The following is a 21,096-nucleotide window of genomic DNA, read 5'->3' on the forward strand; positions in this document are numbered from 1 at the left end:
CCTCTGCCTTTTTTTTTTTTTTGGTTTTTCGAGACAGGGTTTCTCTGTGTAGCTTTGCGCCTTTCCTGGAACTCACTTGGTAGCCCAGGCTGGCCTCGAACTCACAGAGATCCGCCTGCCTCTGCCTCCCAAGTGCTGAGATTAAAGGCGTGCGCCACCACCACCAAGCATTCCCCACCCCGACCCCCAACCCCCCTGGAATTGAGGACCGAACCCAGGGCCTTGAGCTTGCTAGGCAAGCGCTCTACCGCTGAGCTACATCCCCAACCCCCCTCCTCTGTCTTTTGAACAAACGTGAATTTTATTGTGGCAGTAATGAACTGGGCTGGGAGTGGGGTAGGAGACTAGGGATTTAATATGAGTGGAGTGGGGCTGGCTTTCCTGACTGCTAGTGCACTTCCTACTTTCCCGGAACTGTCACCTTCAGGACCTCCCAGGGCTCTGCTTTGGCCTTGTCTTCCACCCCTTCACTCTTTCTTTCTTCTTATTCCCTCTTGTCCACCAGTGAGCATTATATCGGCTCGTTTACTCGTGCCTCCACTTAGTAGCTTCTGAGGAGAGTTTCATGTCTGTACCTCTCTGAGCATGCTTCTCTGATTCTAGAACCTTCTATCTCACTAACATCCTCCACGGGTTTACCAGTGAACACTAAAGTGGATATGCTTCCGATCCCTTCTTTTACTTGTGGACAAACGTGTTCTTCAAGGACAGACCTTACCCGTAGGCATTCTAGGGTGACCTGCGAGGGAGGCGAGTCTTCCTAGGATTAGGAGTCGCTGGTTCTAAGTGTCTGTATCGGATGTGGTCATCATTGTCCTGAGGGTAAGAGACACAGCAGCAGCTACTCCAGCAGCCCCTTTGCTGATAACCTTTCGGCGGATTTCAGGTTGCATGAAGGACACAACAAACAAGATGCTATCTCTGAGAAACAGGCCTGCCTTCCTTCCTCCCTTCCTCCCTTCCTTCCTTCCTTTTTTTGCTTTCCTTAACAGCTTGATTACTATCATTTTAGTTCAGGCTCCTGACACTGTTTGCCTGAAAACAGGCAAAAGCCTGCTGATAGATCTCCCGGCTTCCATTACAAGGCTGCAACACACGCCCTGTGCGGCCTTTTAAAGGTAGCAGTCAGATCTTATCGTTCCCCTCTTCTCTCCCCAATGGCTGCCTACTTGTGCTTCCCAACAAAGCCATGATCCTCATCCTCTCGCTGGCTTTCAAAGCTCTGCGCATTTTCAGCTGTTCTCTCTCTCTCTCTCTCTCTCTCTCTCTCTCTCTCTCTCTCTCTCTCTCTCTCTCTCTCTCTCCAGATTTTTCCTGGAATGTTCTCCATCAGATCTTCACATGGATTACTCCTTATCATCCAGCGCTGTTCAAAGTTCAGCTCCTGGGGGGGGGGGGAGAGGCTCCCCACGTCCATCTTCCTACCTATACTTCCCTATCACGCTCATGGTTTTTTTTTTTTTTTTTTTAAGTTTCTCCTTGGATCTTGGGATGCCTTTTCGAAATGTCCTTGTTTATTTATTTATTGTCACTTCCCACTAAGAAGTGCCTGCCATGGGATCTCATTTGTCTAGAGGGCAGTTATACTCTTAACATGTAGCATGGCGTTCTGCAAATATTTGCTGAATGAATTCACAAAGTATTTTTTTATATATTGAAAAACATTTTTATATCCATTTTTTCACAAAACCTGTGAGAGCAGGATTTTCACTCTCCTGCTCCTAAGTATGCAGAAGCTGAGACTCAAGAGACTATGAGTGTTACCGAGTGTCACATCTGATCAATAAAGAAAGGAAGACTGCCCTCAGTTTGGGCTTTCCAGTTCTAAATAATTCTACTTCCACCAAATAACCTTACTTCGAGCCTGCCCAGGGCTAAACATCTGTGACAAACAGATGCTTACTGATTCTTTGACAATCTATGTTGTTAGGCATTGAACGACTTGGGGCACTTCACCTTCTGTAAGACAAAAGTGTATCAGAAGAATTAGCCAGTGGAGTAGGAGGAAGTAGTATGGAGTAGGTAGAGGAGTCTGGGATTCTAGGCTCCACTTTTCTTTTCACTTCATCTTTCTCATCTGTGGGCCTCAATATGTCCTTCCATAAAATGGGTAGACTGAACTTGCTTAGTTTAAAGATCCCTCTCACTTTTTTAAAATATATGTTTATTACTTGTGTATATAAAGTATGTGCATGGGCATACATATATGCCACAGCACAGATACAAAAATCAGAGGACAACTTGCCGGAGGTGATTCTCTCCTTCTACCATGAGGGTTCTGGGAATCAAACTCAGGTTGTCAGGCTTAGCAGCAAGCCCTTTTCCCAGCTTAGCCATCTCACTGGCCCACTTTCAATTCTGAGATTTTTCTTCTCTGTTTCCTTTGCAGTGCTTTCCATTGCTACCAGCGAGGAAGAACGTTGGTAAGTATACTAGACGCACCTTTCACCTCACCAATGAATAACGGATAGAGCGTCTTAGGGAGCTGGGGGGGGCTAGCTGCTCACCCTAAGGAATGGAGGCAGTGGCTGAGAGACAAAGCTGGAGACATTCTCTCTGTCTCCCTCCCCCGGGCACACCCTGGCCTCTTTCCGCTCTGCTTTTTGGCTCCGGCTTATGGGCAGCGCCTCTTTTTTTCTCAGATGAAGGTCTGGTTCTTGTCCGTGAGCCAGGGGAGGATTTCCCTCCAGAGCTATCAGCAGGCAGCAGCCACCCATGTGCTTCCCTTGTGCTCAGATGCCCTCTTCCCACTGGCAAGTGTGCTACGGATGGGTACTGTGTCAGGAAAGGAACCTAGGTAAGAGGAGGTAGAAGGAAGGAGGCTTGATACTTGAGGTTCATGTCCTTGACGTGCCAACACTTGCTGGGTCTGGAAGGATTCCGAGAGGAGGTAGGCCTCGGGACTAGTTCGATTAAGGAGGCCTGTGTAGTTCAACAATTCCCTCTGCTCTCTGGTCAGTGGCTTTGAGTCTGACCACCTCTCTGCCTCCTGTCCCCTGGTGTCATCTTGGAGTGAGTAAGCCAGTAGCAGTCTGCAAGCAGCTTCGCTGGGCTGAAGGGAATGCAGCTGTCTAGGGAGGGATGACTGCTTTGGCAAACAAGAGAGCGTAGGACGCTAGCCAGGAAAGGGTTTGCAGTCACTGCCAGAACTCATGGCCTAGGCCAGGCTTTGCTGAGGTCATCGAGGCCTCAGCCACTCCCGTTCACTCATTTTGTTTCATCGGAAGGCGCTCATGACTTGAATGAGCATCATTTCTAGGTGGCAGTTAGGGCTGGGGGTGGCGGTGGTCACTGAAACAGAAAGGCATCAATGAAGTGTCATGCTAAAGATCAAGGTGAGGCATCTTGTGAAGGTGTTAGAAGGGACAATAGAAACCTTGCACGCAATGACCTTACCCGGTAGTTGGAGTTACTTTAGGCAGTCTTATCAGAACTCGAGGGGCATTTTGGTGACTTCCCAAGGACTTTTCCAATAGAGGAACCGGAGTTCTTGGGAGGTGGCTGCTGAAAAGGAGAACTGGAAGGGTGAGGTGTTTATTTGCATTGCTATGACAGCAGATGAGAGAGACCTATTTTGAAGAAGAAACATTGCTTGGACAAGCACACAGTATGCATCCGCTTCTCAACCCCCCACCATCATTCCAGGGCTTCTTGCTGAGTACAGTTCCTTCTCTGCCCCAGGGACCTCCAGGAGCACAAGTTCTGGGTGCTGCCCATACTAAGGGAATGACAAACTTCTCCATTTCCCAGACACCAGCTGCACAGGCTAAAAGAAACCCCTCAGACCCTGAAATAGTGACCCCTATCCCAGACAAATGCACTTACAGCTGCGAAGTTGTCTCCTCAGAATATCTGAGGCAGGGGAGCCACAGACAGAGCTCAGTTGGTCGAGTGCTTGCCTAGCACGCATGAAGCTGTGGGTCCAATACGGAGCACAGAAAAAATGGGGTGTGGTGGGGCAGATGGTTAATCCAGTATTCAGAAGGCGGGGCTGGGGGGGGGGGAAGGTCAGAGTTCATCATCCATGTCTAAATACTGAGTTAAATAAAGAATATCTGTACAAAGTTAACGTACTCATGCTGAGCCCCGGGAGGGTCGGGGGAGAGAGGACTGTCTTTTTTTTTTTTTTTTTTTTTTTTGGTTTTTCGAGACAGGGTTTCTCTGTGTAGCTTTGCGCCTTTTCCTGGAACTCACTTGGTAGCCCAGGCTGGCCTTGAACTCACAGAGATCCGCCTGGCTCTGCCTCCCGAGTGCTGGGATTAAAGGCGTGAGCCACCACCGCCCGGCTGAGAGGACTATCTTGTAGTGGGTGACAGGAGAGGTTTACATCTAGGAAGCTGAGAAAGGATTGTTCTTCCTTCTATTGATTTGGCTTCAAGTTTGAAAATGTCTCTTGAAGAGCCCATGTTCTCAGGCCAGATGATGGACAAGCCATCAGAAATTACGAGTGTATACGGATGTGGTAATTGCAGCAGCAAGGCACTGGCCCCGGAGTTCCTTACAGATCTCATTGTGGGAGTCCTGGCCAATGGCTTCTTCTCTAGAGTGCTGTCCACATCAGTAAAATAGGACTTCTTCCATAGACTCATATGGATCACAAGAAACAGTGCGTTACAAACACCAAAGTTGTGCTTATCAGTAGCACACACATTAAAACGGGCACAAGCCAGAGAAAATGAGCATGGTCTTGGCACAAGGATTAGACACAGGAATAGCAAACTAATGAGCTGCGCATGTGGCTCACACCTCAATCCCAGCATTCAGGAGGCAGGGACAGAGGTCCACAGATGATGGCCTAGTCATATAGTGAGAGCCTGTATCCAAAAAAGGTGTCAAAGTACTGAACAAAGTGAGTTTTTTTTCTGATATTTCACTAATAGAATGAGCAGAAACCTTGATTTACTTTATTATTATTATTATTTCTTTGCTGAATAGGCAGTACCTTCCTGTTTCAAAATTCAAGAATTTTACGAAACCAAAATGTCTTCTTGCTCTTGCCTCTCAATTACCAAACAATCATCTTGGAGGTGACCCCTGTTACCAGCTTCTTGGCTCCTCAATGAATGTAGATGGTCTGAAGAAAGTGAGCTGCTTGATAGGGTGGGGGTGGGGAGAGGAGTGTGTGGAAGGGGTGCCAGAAGAGGAAATGGGGGGGGGCAGAAAACATGGGGTGCTAGAATCAGCATTTGTTTGGGCGTCAGTCTTCACCCCACCCCCTCTGCTGGAACCACTCTTAGGAAAAGCCTTCCTTCCGGTCTAGGAATCTCAGTACAGCCACGTGCTCCTGAGTGCCAGCACAGCACGACAGAGTGGTAGAGGACAGGACCAGCCAGAGACTTTTCAGAAGCAAAAAAGCCAAAATAGTGCCTCAGATCTGGCAGTTGCCTATGATTTGCACAAATAATCTTCTTATTAGGGTGAGTCAACCAAGGAGTTCTCAGAGACAGTAGTGCTTTCCTCTATTCCACGGGCAGAGGAAAACTTGGTCTGAGAGAGTTCATGGGAGCTCTTCTTATGGTCTTACCTTACCAAAGGGCAAGAGGAGTGTCCAGCTTGCTTCACTCAGGGGGACCGCCCAGGACCCCTGTTATCGTGATCCTTCTGCAGATCCCCTAGCATAATGCTCCCCAAACTTCACAGTTCTGTGAAGCAACCTTTGAATTTTTCCCCCCACCACTTCATCCTGTGTCATGGGTATTCAATCTCTCTCTTTAAATCAACCTTGTTTTCAATAATGAGGCCACTCTAATAGTAGCATCTATTAGATTGTGTGATACTAGTTACGTTTTTCCTGATATATGGTAAATGAAACCAATGGCTATTTAAATTCAAAGAGCCAACATAGTGCAGGAAATCATCTCTGGCCAGAATACAGTTAACAGTGGAAAATATAGAATATAGGAATAGGAACTAGCAGGTCATGAGTGGAATCTTTGGGGTCTTAGCCGTATTCAAGCTTTCAGTGTCTGTCCGTTTCTTCTAAGGCCTTCCGCCATTTTTTTTGAGCATGGATTGTTTCTGTGATGGATATATTTCTGGAACCTAACAGGAACCCACTTCCTCCAAATAAAACCATAATTCAAACCAGCCTCCAATACTTGATGGGGGGGGGGTGCTGGCAGAAGATCTCTATTTTGGTTTTGGTTTTGGCTTTGTCCTTTGCCAGCTGTGTGAGGTTATGCTTCTTCTTTCTCCTCTCTGGGTCTAAGTGTCCCTAGCTATACAATTAATTAGTCTTCACTAAAGCGCCACAAAGGTATATGGTGCTCTGAAAATCAGTGACTGCACTTGCAGACTCCACACTTCTACGGAAGCCATTAGCTCCCCTATCCAGTAGCCTGCAGAGACCAGGGGGGGCACTCTTGTGCCAAATCCTCTCTAAGGCCCCTTGCTCAGACTGCACAAAGCTCCTTTGTTGCCCACAGCCATTCAGAGCCTCTCTCCAGGCTCCTGCTGAAGTGGCTGCGGCAACCTGGGGGGTAATACTTTGCCTGTAACCAGAGCTCCTCGTCCCAACCCGACTGGCTCCAGTCTGGCTGCAGGCTTGTCTTCTGTACTGGACTCTGCCTATCAGCTGTCCAGTACCCTCCCTCCAATTCTGAGGGGTACGATGGCCTATGTAAAAGGTAGAAAATAGAAACAGATTTGTCCGTTTAAGTACATAAATCCAAGATGCTATGGGGTGTCACCTCTCAAATTTAGAAGGGCAGGAGACTAAAATGCCAAGCATATGAAAACCAGCATCATCACAACTCAGAGCACTTCCTTCATTTGAAAAGGACTAAATCAGTCTTGTAACTGATTCTTGATAGATTCAGTCACTCCTTGTTTGCTATTTTGCTAAGAACATTCGCAGCGCATGCCTTCCTTATCATTTGACAGATATCTTCTTCAGCAACTTGGAAAATCATAAACATCTACTTAGTTGTAGGAGTAGCTGGAACGCATTATCATTTGGGACAGGAAGTCTTTCAGCCATAATCTAAAGGCAGAAACACTGGCTCTCCGCCAAGGCAGAAACACTGGCTTTGAGCTAAGAGACCCAACATCTAGTCCCATCTCTGCCATTAACTCCTTCTATGACAGAGAGTCAGTTACTTTGACTGGACTTTGGTTTCATTACGTGGTCAATGAAAAGTCTGAACCAAAAAAGTGACGGTGGTCTCCTGCATTTTGACTCTGGGTTGTCTCCTATGTCCCACCCCCATACCATCCCGCACCATGTCAGGAGACAGACTGAAATGGGAGTAGGATTGGTGGAAAGGGCAAGTTCAAGGTTGTTGTAGGGGGTTGTGGTAACGGTTTCAAGGGCTGTGAAGAATCATAAGTACTCTCTTTGAGGCCAAAGGTGCTGTGACACCTAACCTCTCAGTTCCTGTTGTCAAGAGTGCAAAACAGAGTTCATCTCAGGCTTGGAGATGCAAGTTAGGTGAATGCACAGAGGCACAGTATGTACTTGCCCACTTTCATAGCCCAAGCCAATCCAGAAGGTGAGAAGATAGAGGGGAATCGGAATTGCAGGTAGAGTGCTGGATCTAAGAAAGATCTGGAAGGTGCTGTCAGCACTGTCACAGAAGGGCCTGTGGTTCCTTCAAACTCACCATCAGAGATGACAGTTTTTCATCCTTCCTCAGGAAACCTTCTCGCCCAGGACTCCCTTTCTTGGTTAATGCAGCAGTAGCCACGCAGTCACTCAAGCGAGACTCATGGGCATCACCTGGACTCCCTAGTCCTTCTTACTTGCTGTCATTAAGCCACTAAGCCATGCGCAAAAGATCCCTCTGTGATGTTTCCTAAATCTGCCCCGTCTTTGCCAACCACACCATCACAGCCCTCCATCTGGACCTACAGGAGCTCAGGCATGGATGGGCTTCATAAATGCTCTCTTTTCCACCAAGCTTTTTGTACCAGTACATCTCTTCCCTTCTTCCTCCTCCTCCCCTCCCTCCTCTCCCTCCTCCTCCTTTTCTTCTTCTCCTCCTCCTCCTCCTTCTCTTATTTTATTTATAGTACCAAGAATCAAACCCATGGCCACATGTGTTAGGCAAGTTCTCTTCCGCTGAACTCTATCCTTAGCTTTGCCAGTTTGTCAAGCCACCATCTAGATGGCATTCCCATCTTGCCTGTGTTTCCATTACAGCACATTACCTTATCTGATACTGTCTTCTTCTCTCGTCTCTCCAATACACCATGAGCTCTTGTATACTGTCTACATGCCTGACCTCTGTATTCCCAGACCTAAGCCCTGGACTTCACATAAACAGTGAATCTTCCAGGGACTGTCTTCATTTATTTATTTTTTGTTAGTATAGCCAAAGATCTTCTGGCAATAGGATTGGTGAATTTTTACACTTCCTTTCCTATAAATTCAGCTCTAAACTAGCTATTACAAATCAGCAGAAAGCCCCCACTGGATTCAGATGATAAAATATCCCAAGGCATGGCTTTGAGGGTGCAAGAGCCTCCATCAGTGGTGCAGATCCACGTGACGCATGATTCCACTAAACCATTAGAACTTGGAGCTTGCACTACATCTCGAGATAGGAAGAGCCATTAAAAAAATTGGAGGTCTCTGAAGATATCATTTGGAGTATTGAGTTTTCCACACAAAAGCAAATGTTAGGGAGCATAGATGAGCCTGGCGTTCAGGTGCTAGGGGGCTCCTTTTTTTATACCATTCCTGCTGTCTGCCCACTCCGGCTCCGACCAAACCCTTTAGGTATGGTGAAACCTTTGTCATTCCATACTCAGTTCAAAGGCCTCCCGCTTCTCTTCCTCCTCCTTCTCCTATGCTATTTTGAGATAGAGTCTAAATATGTAGTTCAGGATGGCTCGAGCTTGCAGGAATTCATATGCCTTTGCTTTTTGAGTGTTAAGATTTCAGGCACCTGCTACTATGCCCAGTGAATGTTGCCGAGTCTGAATTGGGTGTAAACCAACTTCTACTTATTGATCCTATGTTTACCCCTTGGAGTTTCATGAGAGTGGTATGGTATATTCCTTCTTCTCTATGAGTGTGGCATTTTCACTTTTCTGGTGTTTGGGGTTGAGGGGGCCTTATTGCTGTGTAGACCAATGTACTCATTAAAGTTGACAATTTAAAACCCAACGTAAGTGACTGCAGAAGAGCATACAGCAAACGAGGTGAGCGGCGAGCTAGGTGCATGCCTACTCTTCTACAATGTTCTCAGACTCTGTCTTCTCCCAGAGGCAATAGCCTTGACTGTAAGACCATTTGCCACAGTCCCTCTGACCTCCCCAGCAAGCCTCCTGATGGACAGGGAGATCAGGCGCCGGGCTGTTGATTGCTCCATGATGGATGCTCAGGCTTGGTCTGCTGTAGGAAAGCAGGGCAAACTGGTGTCCGAAGCAGACTTGACCCTTGCCACAACCTGAGTTCTGTTTCTTATTACACTCGTCTTCTCCTGGGTCTGAATCCACTCAAACAGCCCTCCCCCTAGCACAGGCCAGCCCAGGGCCAGCCCTCTGAGTCCCTGTGTGTCTGTTTGCTGAAGGTTCCTGCTGTGTGGCCTTCCACATCCCAAAGCCAGAAACAGGAAGCGTTGATTTGGTTGGCATTTTTGAAGAGAAAAATGAAAACATAGGAAGTGGGGTTCCTGGGAACACAAGCTTCCAACCCTGCGTTCATCTGTCCCTGGAACAGGATAGCTTAAGGCATACATTCCACAGAGAAAGGGAATGGCCTCCCATATTAAAAACCCAACAGGGAGCCCTTCAAGGTTTGGAAAGAGTAAAAGGCCAGCCAAAAGGAGACTTTTAAGGAGGGGAAGGGCCATTGGTTGAGACTCCCCAGCCCTGGCGCACACCCCATCCTCATTTATAACTGTCATTCTTAATCTCATCAGTGTTATTGACACATTTGACCCCCAGCAATGCCCTGCTCTCTTTAAGCTATGGCTAAAGAAAGAGTTGGACTTCTCTCTTGTCTGAGGATAGCCAAAGCATGCATTCACTCAGAACCTTCCCTTAAAACCTAGAGGGAAGAGACAGTAAGTACACACAAAAAACAACAGCTTTTCCAAGTACAAGCTTCTTGCTAACTTAAGAAAGCCAGTGCAGGGAAGTACCTTGCCATCCCCTAACTGTCTCCTAAGATAACCACTCGACCCCTCCTGAAGAGCTGCTGAGCATTTGCCTGGCTTTGTCATCAAGACTCTCTACCACTGAGAAGTGAGTACCAGCATGTTTCCCTACCGGTTACTAATAGAGCCAATGCATAAGGGTGAGTTAGAAAACCAGAGAAAAAGAAGTCCAACATTCCTGGACCTCTAGATCTTTTGCACTTCTGGTTTCCAGGCTGAAAAACATGAATAATCCATAGCTAGCTTTCAGGGTAGAAATGTACCTTTGAGTCTCAGAGGAATATAAATATAACCCTGCAAGAAAATCAGCCCTACCTGCTGCCTCTGGAGTTTCTCTAGGCATGCATGTCACTGGGACATCACTGCATATGCACACAGAACCTCTTTACCAAGATCTTAGGTTTTTTTTTTTTTTTTTTTTTTTTGGTTTTTCGAGACAGGGTTTCTCTGTGTAGCTTTGCGCCTTTCCTGGAGCTCACTTGGTAGCCCAGGCTGGCCTCGAACTCACAGAGATCCGCCTGGCTCTGCCTCCCGAGTGCTGGGATTAAAGGCGTGTGCCACCAATGCCCGGCCAAGATCTTAGTTTTTGCAGTAGGACAGGACCATCATCACATAAAAACATACTATCATCTCCCCTGAGGCCAAAGGAGACAGAAACTTTATGGAGGAGGCTTCCAAGTCCATCCATCCACTTATGGTGGCTTGTTTGTCCTAGAAGATCTGGGGCAAAACATCATTTCCCTTTGCTTGGTCTTTGCGGGGAGAGAGGGGCTTTAGTACAAAAGCTGAGTGAAGTGCTGAGCTCCTTAAGAATAGCAACTTTGAAACCGGGCGGTGGTGGCGCACGCCTTTAATCCCAGCACTCGGGAGGCAGAGCCAGGAAGATCTCTGTGAGTTTGAGGCCAGCCTGGGCTATCAAGTGAGTTCCAGGAAAGGCGCAAAGCTACACAGAGAAACCCTGCAAAGCTACACAGAGAAACCCTGTCTCGAAACCCCCCCCCCCCAAAAAAAAAGAATAGCAACTTTGTCTCAGATCTCTCTGTAACCTCATATCTGATGTAGGGAGAACACTTGGGAAACTATTTCGTCGTCCTGCACCCATTCATCCGTTTGTCAGAGGTGGAAGAGGTTGGGAGGCAGAGACACAGCAACAGTCTAAGGAGTTCCCTTATCCTTTAGGGTAACTTTACTTCCACTTAGGTAAAGTTAGATCCTTGATTTTGCTGCGGAAAGTAATTTCAGACAGTGTAGTACAAGGAGTAAGGAGATCTTCACTGTAAACAAAAATGAATGTTCCTGCTTGTGTGATTCCGAGCAATTACCCAGAAGAGTAAGGCCATCTGGACTCAAGGTTATACATGCGTAGGCCTTAAGCATAGTTAATTACTATTTTAGCATTTTCATTTGAAAGCTATATATAATTCTATATAAAAGAAACATTGCCTCTATGTGTGCAATGTTCACAGCAAATGTTAATTGTGCTGGAATTTCTGATTCTCCCCTGACCAATATCAACCAGACTTCAGAGTGAGAGGTGCCTTTTTCTTCCTGGATTGGCACAGTTTTCCCGTTTTTCTATCTTTCCTTACAATTACCTATGTATCCTTGCATCCTTGCTACAAAACAAGCAAAAAAAAAAAAAAAAAAAAAAAAAAAAAAAAAAAAAAAAGCAACTCTAGAATGGCAAGAGAATTTAGACAGTTCTGGGTCTGAATGTTAGCTGTCAGCCCCAAGACACCTTTCTGAGCCTTAGTTCTCTTACGTTTTTGTTTGTGGCCCAGGCTGATCTGGAACTCATTTTGTAGTCCAGGCTAGCCTTGAACTAGTAATCCTTGTGTCTTAGCCTTCTGAGCACTTGGATTAAGGCATGCACCCCCCCCCCGGTATTTCTTGACATTTTCTAATGGAGGTCCCACTGCTCTGCTTTTAGATTGTAGGACCTAAGTGTGAGCATGGGAATTCGAGTGCCTTATAAGCTTGCAGACAAGACATAGATGATACTTAGCTAATGAGGCTTAAACTGCGCCGTCACTAGCTCAGGCAGCCGCGTGGCTGTAAGGAGAGAGTTAGTCTTCCATCCAGAAATCTGACTTGAAATTGCAAAAGCATCAGCTGAGGCTCAAGCAATGAAGGCCCAGGCCTCTGGGGTAGAGACTGCATCTGTTGAATCAGGATTCCAGAACCCCATCCCCCACCCCAGGGAGGTCATAGCACGCAGGCCAGAGAGAAACTGCTGGTAGAGTGATGGGGAAGGATAAGAAATGACTTGTGATTTCAGGTCTCTGCAAGACCAGATGTGCCTTCCTTCTCATATCTGCCGGTAAGCACCTTTGAAAACACCCAGTGAGCAGGCTGGTCTAAAGTACAACCAGGCAGGATGTGTTGACTTCACTCCTAATAACCCCTGTGACCTTCGGCAGATCCCTGTTCTCTCTGGGCCCCCGGATCTCCGAGTCATTCAAATGCGAAGATTGGAGTCTGTGGTTTTTCAGGTCCGTTCTGTGCCTATGTTGTTTCTATGATCCTTAGTTGGAAAAGGATTTGGCCTTGACTTAACCAAAACTGTGATCAATCTGATCATCAGGTACTATGACATAAAATCCTGGGTGTTAGCAGAAAATGGCCAAAAGCAGTTGGAGGAGGGGCCTTGACTAGTCCCGATAATCCCTTCGGTTTGTGTCTAGTTGAACTGGTCCAGCTGGAGCTGCCCAGGGAAAACTGAAGGACCTAAGGATCAAAGCAGGTGTTTCCCAAGCCTGGGGCTCGGACACAGGTACCACAATCTAACATGAAGGAAGGAGAGGAAACAGGAAATCCTACGCACTCCGTGCGCCTAATTGTTCAGGAAGAATTCCTTTGCAGGAGTCAGCCACCGCTGCTGAGTGAGAATGGTGAACTTTGCCGAGGCCAGGGTTCTGGGTGTCCCTTCCCCCATTTCAGTCTGTTTAGACCTTTGCCGTTCTCGGAAGCCTATCTCAAACATTGTCTTCTCCCTCTTCCAAATTCCCAGCGTACTATTTATCTGCTGTGTCACATGGATGGTATTCTGCTTTGTGTTGGAGCTATCTCTTTTCATTCATAGATTGAGTAAAATACGTGCTCCAGTGCAAAACTCAAGCTGAGTATCTGGCTATCAAGTAGATAGCCAAGTTCCAAAACTCCTTACTCTCCCACTTTCTGGAGTTAGCTGCTGTTACGGAGTCTCTCTCTCTCTCTCTCTCTCTCTCTCTCTCTCTCTCTCTCTCTCTCTCTCTCTCTCTCTGTGTGTGTGTGTGTGTGTGTGTGTTATAGTTTATTGTTCAGTGAGATGGCTCAGCAGGTAGAGAGCACTTACCAGCAAGCCTGATGACCTAAGCTCTGCCTTGGAGCCTACCTAGTGGAAGGAGAGGACCAAAGACTGCAAGCCATCTTCTGCCCTCCACTATGGTACTTGTTCAGGCATGCAAGCACGTTAAGTGTGTGTGCTCGTGCGTACACACATGCACACACTAAATCAATGCAAAAGGAAAAAAAAGATAGCTTTTAAAAGAAAATACAAAAGTTGGTTGAGCCTGGTGCTCCAAACCTAGAATTCCAGAGAGCCAAAGGCTGACGCAGGAGGATTGCAAGTTTAAGGGAGCCTAGGCAATTTAATAAGATCCTGACTCAAAGTTAAAAAAAATACAAAAAGAACAAAGAAAAGAAAAGGAAGGAAGGAAGGAAGGAAGAGAAAGAAAGGCTGACTGAGTAGATAGCTCAGCTGTACAGTGCTTGATTAGCATGTACGAAATTCTGGGTTCTGTCTCCAGTACCTTAAAAAAAAATAAAAACAAGAGCATGAGGGGTTTGAATGAACACTGGCTCTGGAGTCAAAACACTCTGAGGTTAAGGTCTGGCTACCCTGGCTGTCAAATCAACTTGAGTGAATTCTGTCTCCTCTTTGATCTGTAAATGGGATAACCGTTCCTATCTCACTATCTCACAGGGTTGCTGTAAAAGCAAACCAGATGAAAGCATCTTGGGAACTGTAAGGGGCTCTCTATTAATCTCCATGTTGTCTCTGCACCTTTGAAATAGAAACCTCAGCCCATCGGGAGCTCTGTCCCAAGTCTTCCCCCGCCCCAGCCCCGTGTCTTGTGCAGAGCAGGCAGCTGGTGATCCTGGGTAATGTAGGACAGCACCCCCGTGTTGTGTGCGACACACCTAGAGCTGCTGACGCTCTGCTACTGTCTAGTTCCAGACTCACAGCCCCTTGACCTTTCTTTGAAGCCAAACCTAGCTGAGGGGACCATTTTTCTAAAATTGCTTGGCTTGTCAAATATCGTTGCTCCACCAAGTGGGCACTGGCCTGGCCTTGTCCCCGAGCGCTTTCATCACTTTGAAATTTCTACAAGCCTTGTTTCCGCTTTCTGCCTCCCTTAGCACCCAGTTCCTCAGCTTCTGGCTTCAATGGATTCTTTCAAAGTTGCCTGCCAAAAAAAGAAATGCTATTCATATAAAGGAAGTAGAAAGATACGGAGACGAATATGCAGTATCCTAACAAAGCAGATATAAAACTTCTGGCAAGGAGTGGTGGAAAGCGCCTCAGATGTCAAGCATTCCAACCTACCTCTAGCGGTCCCTTTTAACAGTTAACAAACAGATGGGGAAACCGAGAGACCTGGAAAGATAAGGGACTTGTCCAGACAGAGAGCAGCTTGGATGGCTGGGTGAGGTGGAAAGGGGCAAGTCTCTGCAATGTACTTGTAGGGTGAGAGGTTAAAGTTGAGGGACCTAGCCTGAGGGAGGTGGGTGGGACTGGACTAGAGATGAATGTGGCCAGCGAGGAGGGAGAATCAATCAGGAGAGGCGGCCGGGACCTGCTGCAAAATTCCCCCTGGAAGGTGGAAACAGAGGAGGGTTGTGGTTTGGTGAGTTATTATAAATCTTGCTGAGCAAGAGAGGGAGCAGAGAGGAAGATAAAGGGAGGGGGGCCGGAAAAAAAGAGCGAAAAGGGAAGGAGGCAAGCTAAGTTGGGAGAATGGGGGTGATCAGGAGTAACAAGGCAGTGCAAGCTGAAATGCAGAAAATGTGTGGAGTCCTGTGCTGGGGGTGCATCCAGCCCCCTGCTAAGATCCTACCTCAACTGCTACTTGTTCCTTCTAGGCTCTGAAAATGTCCACTGGTCCTCATCGTCTCAACCAACTCAGCATGGCCCCACTGTAGGCTGTTTGGAGAAACGGCCCAAGGCTTAGGCTTTGCCTCAGCAAATCTGCCACACCAACGAGAGGGAGTAGTATCATGTAGCCTTGCTTGGTTGCCAGAACAAGCCCTAGGTTACCCCCAATCACTTGGCTTTCAGTACCAGTCGCACCCCCTCCTTCACTGAGTGACCTTGGACAAATCGCCTAAGTCCTCAGTGACTGTATTTCTAAACCAAGGGTAACAGTCTTCAGAGGCGCTAAAGTGGGTTCAAGGGTAGCGTGTGAACAGTACCTGGAACATCACTAGTGTTCAAAAATGGCAAGGGGGCCAGTGACATAGCTCAGGAGGTGAAGGCACTTGCTGCCAAGCCTGACAACCCGAGTTCGGTCCCCAGAATGACATGGTAGAAGGGGAGAAGCCACTCCAAGTGGTCCTCTGGTTGCCACACAGCTGCATCTCTCCAGGAATAACTAAGTAACTAAATGTGAGTGTAGAAATGGTGCGAGTCACTGCTACATGCTGGGTTCAATGGTAAGTCAGGAGACAGCTGGCGCTCAAGTGCAGGAACTGACAGCTAAAGTCGCGCGCAGTGATGCGGGCCAGAGGCTGAGGCAGCGGGATTTAGAGTCCGAGGCTAGTCTTAGCTACACCGTGAGACCCTGTCTCAAAAATGAACCCAAACTCTTCTTACTACGAAGAAGAACGCTAACTAAATGCCAATGAACTGCTTTTATTCCTTTTCTATGAAATGTACAAATCTCTGGGTCTGATGGGGCAGTGGTGTTTCTTGTCACCCTGTATAAACACGTGAATACTTTAATCAATATCGTCATCATCTTTTTGAGGATCCCAGTATTTTTTCTCAAAATCTGTTTAATTAAAATTGTATGGAATGACATAACTGATAATAAAGTCTGAACTGCAAAAAAGGTGAATCCAACTCAATACACACACACACACACAGAGAGAGAAAGAGAGAGAGAGAGAGAGAGAGAGAGAGAGAGAGAGAGAGAGAGAGAGAACTCTTAACCACTGAGCCCTCTCCCCAGCCTCTTGTTTTTGTTGTTTTGAGACAGGGTTTCGCCATGTTTCCCTGCCTGGCCTGGAACTCACTATGTAGACCAGGCTGACCTTCAAGTCACAGAAATCCATCTGCCTACCTCTTTCTTCATAGTGGTGGAATTAAAGGCATGCACCACTGTGTCTATTGGCTTTAAATTTGTCCTTTGATGGAGACTCTCCCCAAACCTATCAAGCTGAGTCCCAAATGAAACCACTATGTAATACAGATCCAAATAATATGCTCTTGACGGAAACAAGGTGAGATAGGCATAGGGTTCAGCTTTTACTAGTTCTCCCCTGACCCAGTTCCCCCATGGTAATCCTGATGCTGTAATGAAGATATCACAACCCAGAGAGGGCAAGTAATGGAACCAGAACCAGAGTCAATAGCAAGTGGTGGGCAGAGTGGGGTATAAGGTGGCTAATAGGCTTGGAGGACAATAAGTTGGACAAAGAGAAGACCTTTCTTGGGTAAGCTAGAATACAGAGCAGACACCCCAAGGTTATAGTAGAGAAAAGGTAGGAAAAGGGTGAGCAGGACAGAAGGGAGGTGTCTGAGTGTCATGAGCCTCATTGAATAGGTTTATCTTACTGGGCCACCTCGAACTTCAAGACAGCAAGCCAAGGACCTCTCCTTGTTCCTCTCATGTTGGGACAAGGGCTGAGGTTCTGAGGGATGCAGTCAAGCTGAGCCTAGATCCCACCCCTAGTCTTTTTAATTAGGCTCGCAGCCGAAGTTGACATTTTCACAAGGCCCCTCCTCCAGGGCTCCAGAAGTTTGAAAGCCAGACTTCCATGCCGTATGTGTAAAGGAAGCGCAGGCCTTGGGGGGAAGCCTGGCATTCCATCTTTTCCACCGCTGATGTGTGCCTGTGCCTCTAGCCGGCCAGGATGTTCCACCACCAGTGCTCATCATCTGAGAACCTATGAGTTGCTGGCTTTTAATTCCAGGACTTCAACATGAGTTACCTGGAGACATGACCTGAAGAGAAATTATGGGATAAATTCTCCCAATAAAGTTTGGGGTTTCTGTGGAATCAGTTCTTCCTAGCAGATCTCTGGAGCCGCTGAGGTGTAGGGAGAAACCTGGAACACTGAATCTGGCGGCCAGGCCAGGCAAAGGCACATACTGGGTACAAGACTGTGAATGGCTTGCTTCTCTTGGCATGGGCCTCAGGGCCTTCCTCTGGACCAGGAGACGTGGATCTGCTGCTCCCTGAAGATGCCAGCTCCAGGCTGGCCTGCTCTGCAGGCCCTGTTCCCCCAGGGTCCACTTGTATACATTGCGTTTGAATCCCAGAAGAGCATAGGAAGGGATAGGCTGCCAGGCAGGCTTCACAATTCAAGGTGGGAGGTAGATTGTTTTAGTTTCAGGCTGCAAAACCAAAGATCCTGTTCATGGCCAGGCTACTTGCTTAGACAGACAGAGTCTAGAAACCTGAGCCAGATTTCCGGGTATGTGTTACTTGTGTATGGGTGCCATCCCCTGTCAGGTGGTAAACAGAAGACAAGGGGCTTCTCCAAGTTTTGACTGAGGTCCAGGTATGTGTACAAAGGCCAGGGAGTGTGGTTTGGAAGCAGGGTCACCTGTGGTAACACGCTGGCACTACTTCCTAGACACATGCAGGAAGAATTAGTGGTCATTGGAACTGAGCACCCTGCTCCGCGCAGGAGCAGAAGTAACGAGGTGGGGATAGGGGTGCGCTTCCTGCTGACACACGCATCTGACTGATGCTCTTGTGGTTGAGCCACTTGAGAGCTCAGGAAGGTAGACATCCATTGTCCTCCCTCTCCCCATCGCCTTCTTCTCCTCCAGCTGGGCAGCTGAACTCGGGGCTCAGTGCTTGCTAGTGGAGGTACACTCTGCCAGTGGCTACGAAGCTCCAACGCCAGCTTGACTTCCCTTATTTAACCAGGCCCAGAGGAGTGGTATGATACATCTGTTGAAGCTGGTGTCTGCATCCCAGGCGTCTTGAGAGTTGCAGTCCCTAGAGGCCGCTTTCCCCAGCACTGGGAAAAAAACACTCAACTCATATGCCCACTGGCTGCCTATCCAATAACCATCCACGGCAGAGATTCTCCCCCTGCCTAACGCTGCCACCCTTTAATACAGTTCCTCATGTTGTGGTGACCCCACCATAAAATTATTTTCATTGCTACTTCATAACTGTAATTTTGCGACTGTTATGAATTGTAATGTAGATATCTGATATGCAGGATATCTGATACGTGACACCCCCCCCCAGGGGTCGTAACTCACAGGTTGAGAACCTCTGATCTAAGGTTTGAGTGCAAAAGCTTAGGAATCCTCCTTTTGTTTTACTTAAGACAGGGCAAGCTACTGAGTGTCTACAGTTGGGCCATAGACATTCCAGGCAAGGCTGAAGAAGGCCCGAGACTCACCTTTGGAAAGGTGTGGCACACCACAGGAAGGAATACTAATCCTGCAAGTCCGTCCATGTCAGGTTATTTTCCGTTCGCAAAGTGCTCTGCCTACCCATTCTCTCAAGGCCTACACCACCCGGGGTGGGGGGGATCCACTTTCTGGGTGAAGAAACCTAGGTTTAGTGACTTGCCAAAGGTTATGTAACTACTGTGTGGCATGGCCAGGACTCAAGCCCAGAGCTGTACCCAAACTCCTCCTTTACTTTTCCACAAAGTGCATTTGGCCAGCCAGGAGAGGACAGAGTGAGTTCACCGCTGAAGCCCAGTGTTTTGGACCAAAAACAACAAACCGCAATTCCCAGGGTGACTCGGCAGCCTTTCAACCTTTTCCATATGAACTGGACTGTGCGGAAGCAACCATGGGGCCTGTGGGAGGAAGGCAGAGAAGCTGGCCGTTTCCAGAGCAGGCCCAGAACTGCTGGCTCTTGTGACTAGCTAGATGCCTCCTCAGCTGGAGGGACATTGAGACTTCGGTGTTTGCTTTGGTGCAATCACAGGCTTGTTGTTTTCCTTTCTGGCCCTGAGATTGCAACTCCTGCTTGGTTATTGAGGCATTTTGATGCCCCTTTGTTCCAAACATCGGGGAAAGAACATCTCAGGGCTCTCAGCCATCATTTGGATTGGTGATGGCTGCTTGCAGGCGTGGTACTTACCTGCCCAGGCAGTCCTTCAATCACTGCTCATTCAAGCCTTTCACAAATGTTCTCTAAGGACCAGCTCTGTGCCAAAGCCCTGCCCGAGCAACAAATATTCTAGAAGTAATAAAATGCAGTCTCTGCCCCCAGAAAAGTCATTCCTTTTTAAAAAGATGAGCAGTTTTTCTCTTCTCTTTTATCTATCTATCTATCTATCTATCTATCTATCTATCTATTATTTTATGTGCATTGGTGTTTTGCTTGCATGTAGGTCTGTGTGAGGGTGCCAGGTCCCCTGGAACTGGAGTTACAGACTGTCATATGCTGCCATGTGGTTGCTGGGAATTGAACCCAGATCCTCTGGAAGAGCAGCCAGTCCTCTTAACCACTAAGCCATCTCTCCAGCTCTAAGTAAATGCACTCTATTATTGGACAGAAAGACATATAGACAATTAACTTCAATTTACAATCACCTTTAATGTAGCTGAGCTGTGGAGTCATCAAGAAAGGGAATGGTGGGGCTAGAGAGATGGCTCAGTGGTTAAGATAGCTTTATCACTTTTGCAGAAGGCAAGGGTTCAGTTCCTGGCACCCACATGGCAGCTCACAACCTGTAACTACAATTTCAGAGGAACAGACAGTGTCTTCTGGCCTCTGTGGGCTCCTGCACATACATGGTGCACATATACTCATGTAGGCTCGCTCTCTCTCTCTCTCTCTCTCTCTCTCTCTCTCTCTCTCTCTCTCTCTCTCTCCAGTATGTACAGTGCGTTGACAGTCCAAATTGTGACATTGGGTAAATTAGGCAAGTTCACTGTGCTGCGCGGTTTTCTCATTTGAAAATGGAGGCAGCGGGAATACTTTGACTTCTTCAGAGCTGATGATAAAATCACCAGTAGACCCAGGTATGGAGGCTCACCTCTGTAAACCCAGAACTTCAAAGATCCAGGCAGGACGGTTGTCATGTGTTTGAGGTTAAGTCTGGGTTACACCGTGAGGGTAACCACCTCCAGCTGAAATGTGAGAGATGCTATCTCAAAAACAAGCAAGTAAACAAACAAGCAGGTCTTATGTGAATTACAAAAATTACATGACAAAGGTGCTCAGAATTTGGGCTCCTACCGTAAGCACGCCACAAATGTTAGCTATTCTGACTGAGTGAGGGCCTATCCTACCCCCCGGCGGGGTCTGGAATTCCTGGGATACAAAGCAGTGGTATGGGAGCATAGGAATCCATGAGACCACAGTCAGCCACCTTCCTCTGATGCCAAACCGACTTAAAGGCTTAAAGAAGACAACACTAATGGGGACACAGACTGGAGTCACCTGGAACATTCCCAAGGATGTTTCAGATAAGAGCAGGGACTTCAAAGGCATTCCCTGCTTGAACCAAGGCTTCAGGTTACATCTTCGGCATTCTTTCCCTCAGCCCCTAGGGGGTAAATGAGCGCGACTCCAAGTGTGAGCCTCACCATTAATGTAGGTGAAAAGAACAATCCAACTTCAACCTCGGGCAGCGCTGCTACTTACAGGCTGCGTGTGCTCAGCACGGTCACATCTGTGACCATCTCCTGCGCGTTTCTATATGGGTAAAGTGGGGGCAACGGCGAGGATGATAAATAATAAAACTATCTACTTTAGAGGGTCTTTGTAAGCATTAAATATTACTTTAAATGCACTCAAACAAT

General features: G+C 47.4%; 1 protein-coding gene across 1 annotated transcript in view; it reads left to right on the forward strand.

Annotated features, from left to right (window-relative positions):
* Stard8 (StAR related lipid transfer domain containing 8) overlaps nucleotides 1–21,096 on the forward strand; it is a 78,966-nt gene that overhangs the window by 14,897 nt on the left and 42,973 nt on the right. Inside the window, exon 2 of the mRNA XM_028883893.2 lies at nucleotides 2,390–2,423. Within this exon, the coding sequence (XP_028739726.1) occupies nucleotides 2,390–2,423 (34 nt within the window). The remainder of the gene's footprint in view (nucleotides 1–2,389; nucleotides 2,424–21,096) is intronic.

This window comes from Peromyscus leucopus, chromosome X (assembly GCF_004664715.2).
Source record: "Peromyscus leucopus breed LL Stock chromosome X, UCI_PerLeu_2.1, whole genome shotgun sequence".
In the NCBI taxonomy this organism is placed as follows: Eukaryota; Metazoa; Chordata; class Mammalia; order Rodentia; family Cricetidae; genus Peromyscus; species Peromyscus leucopus.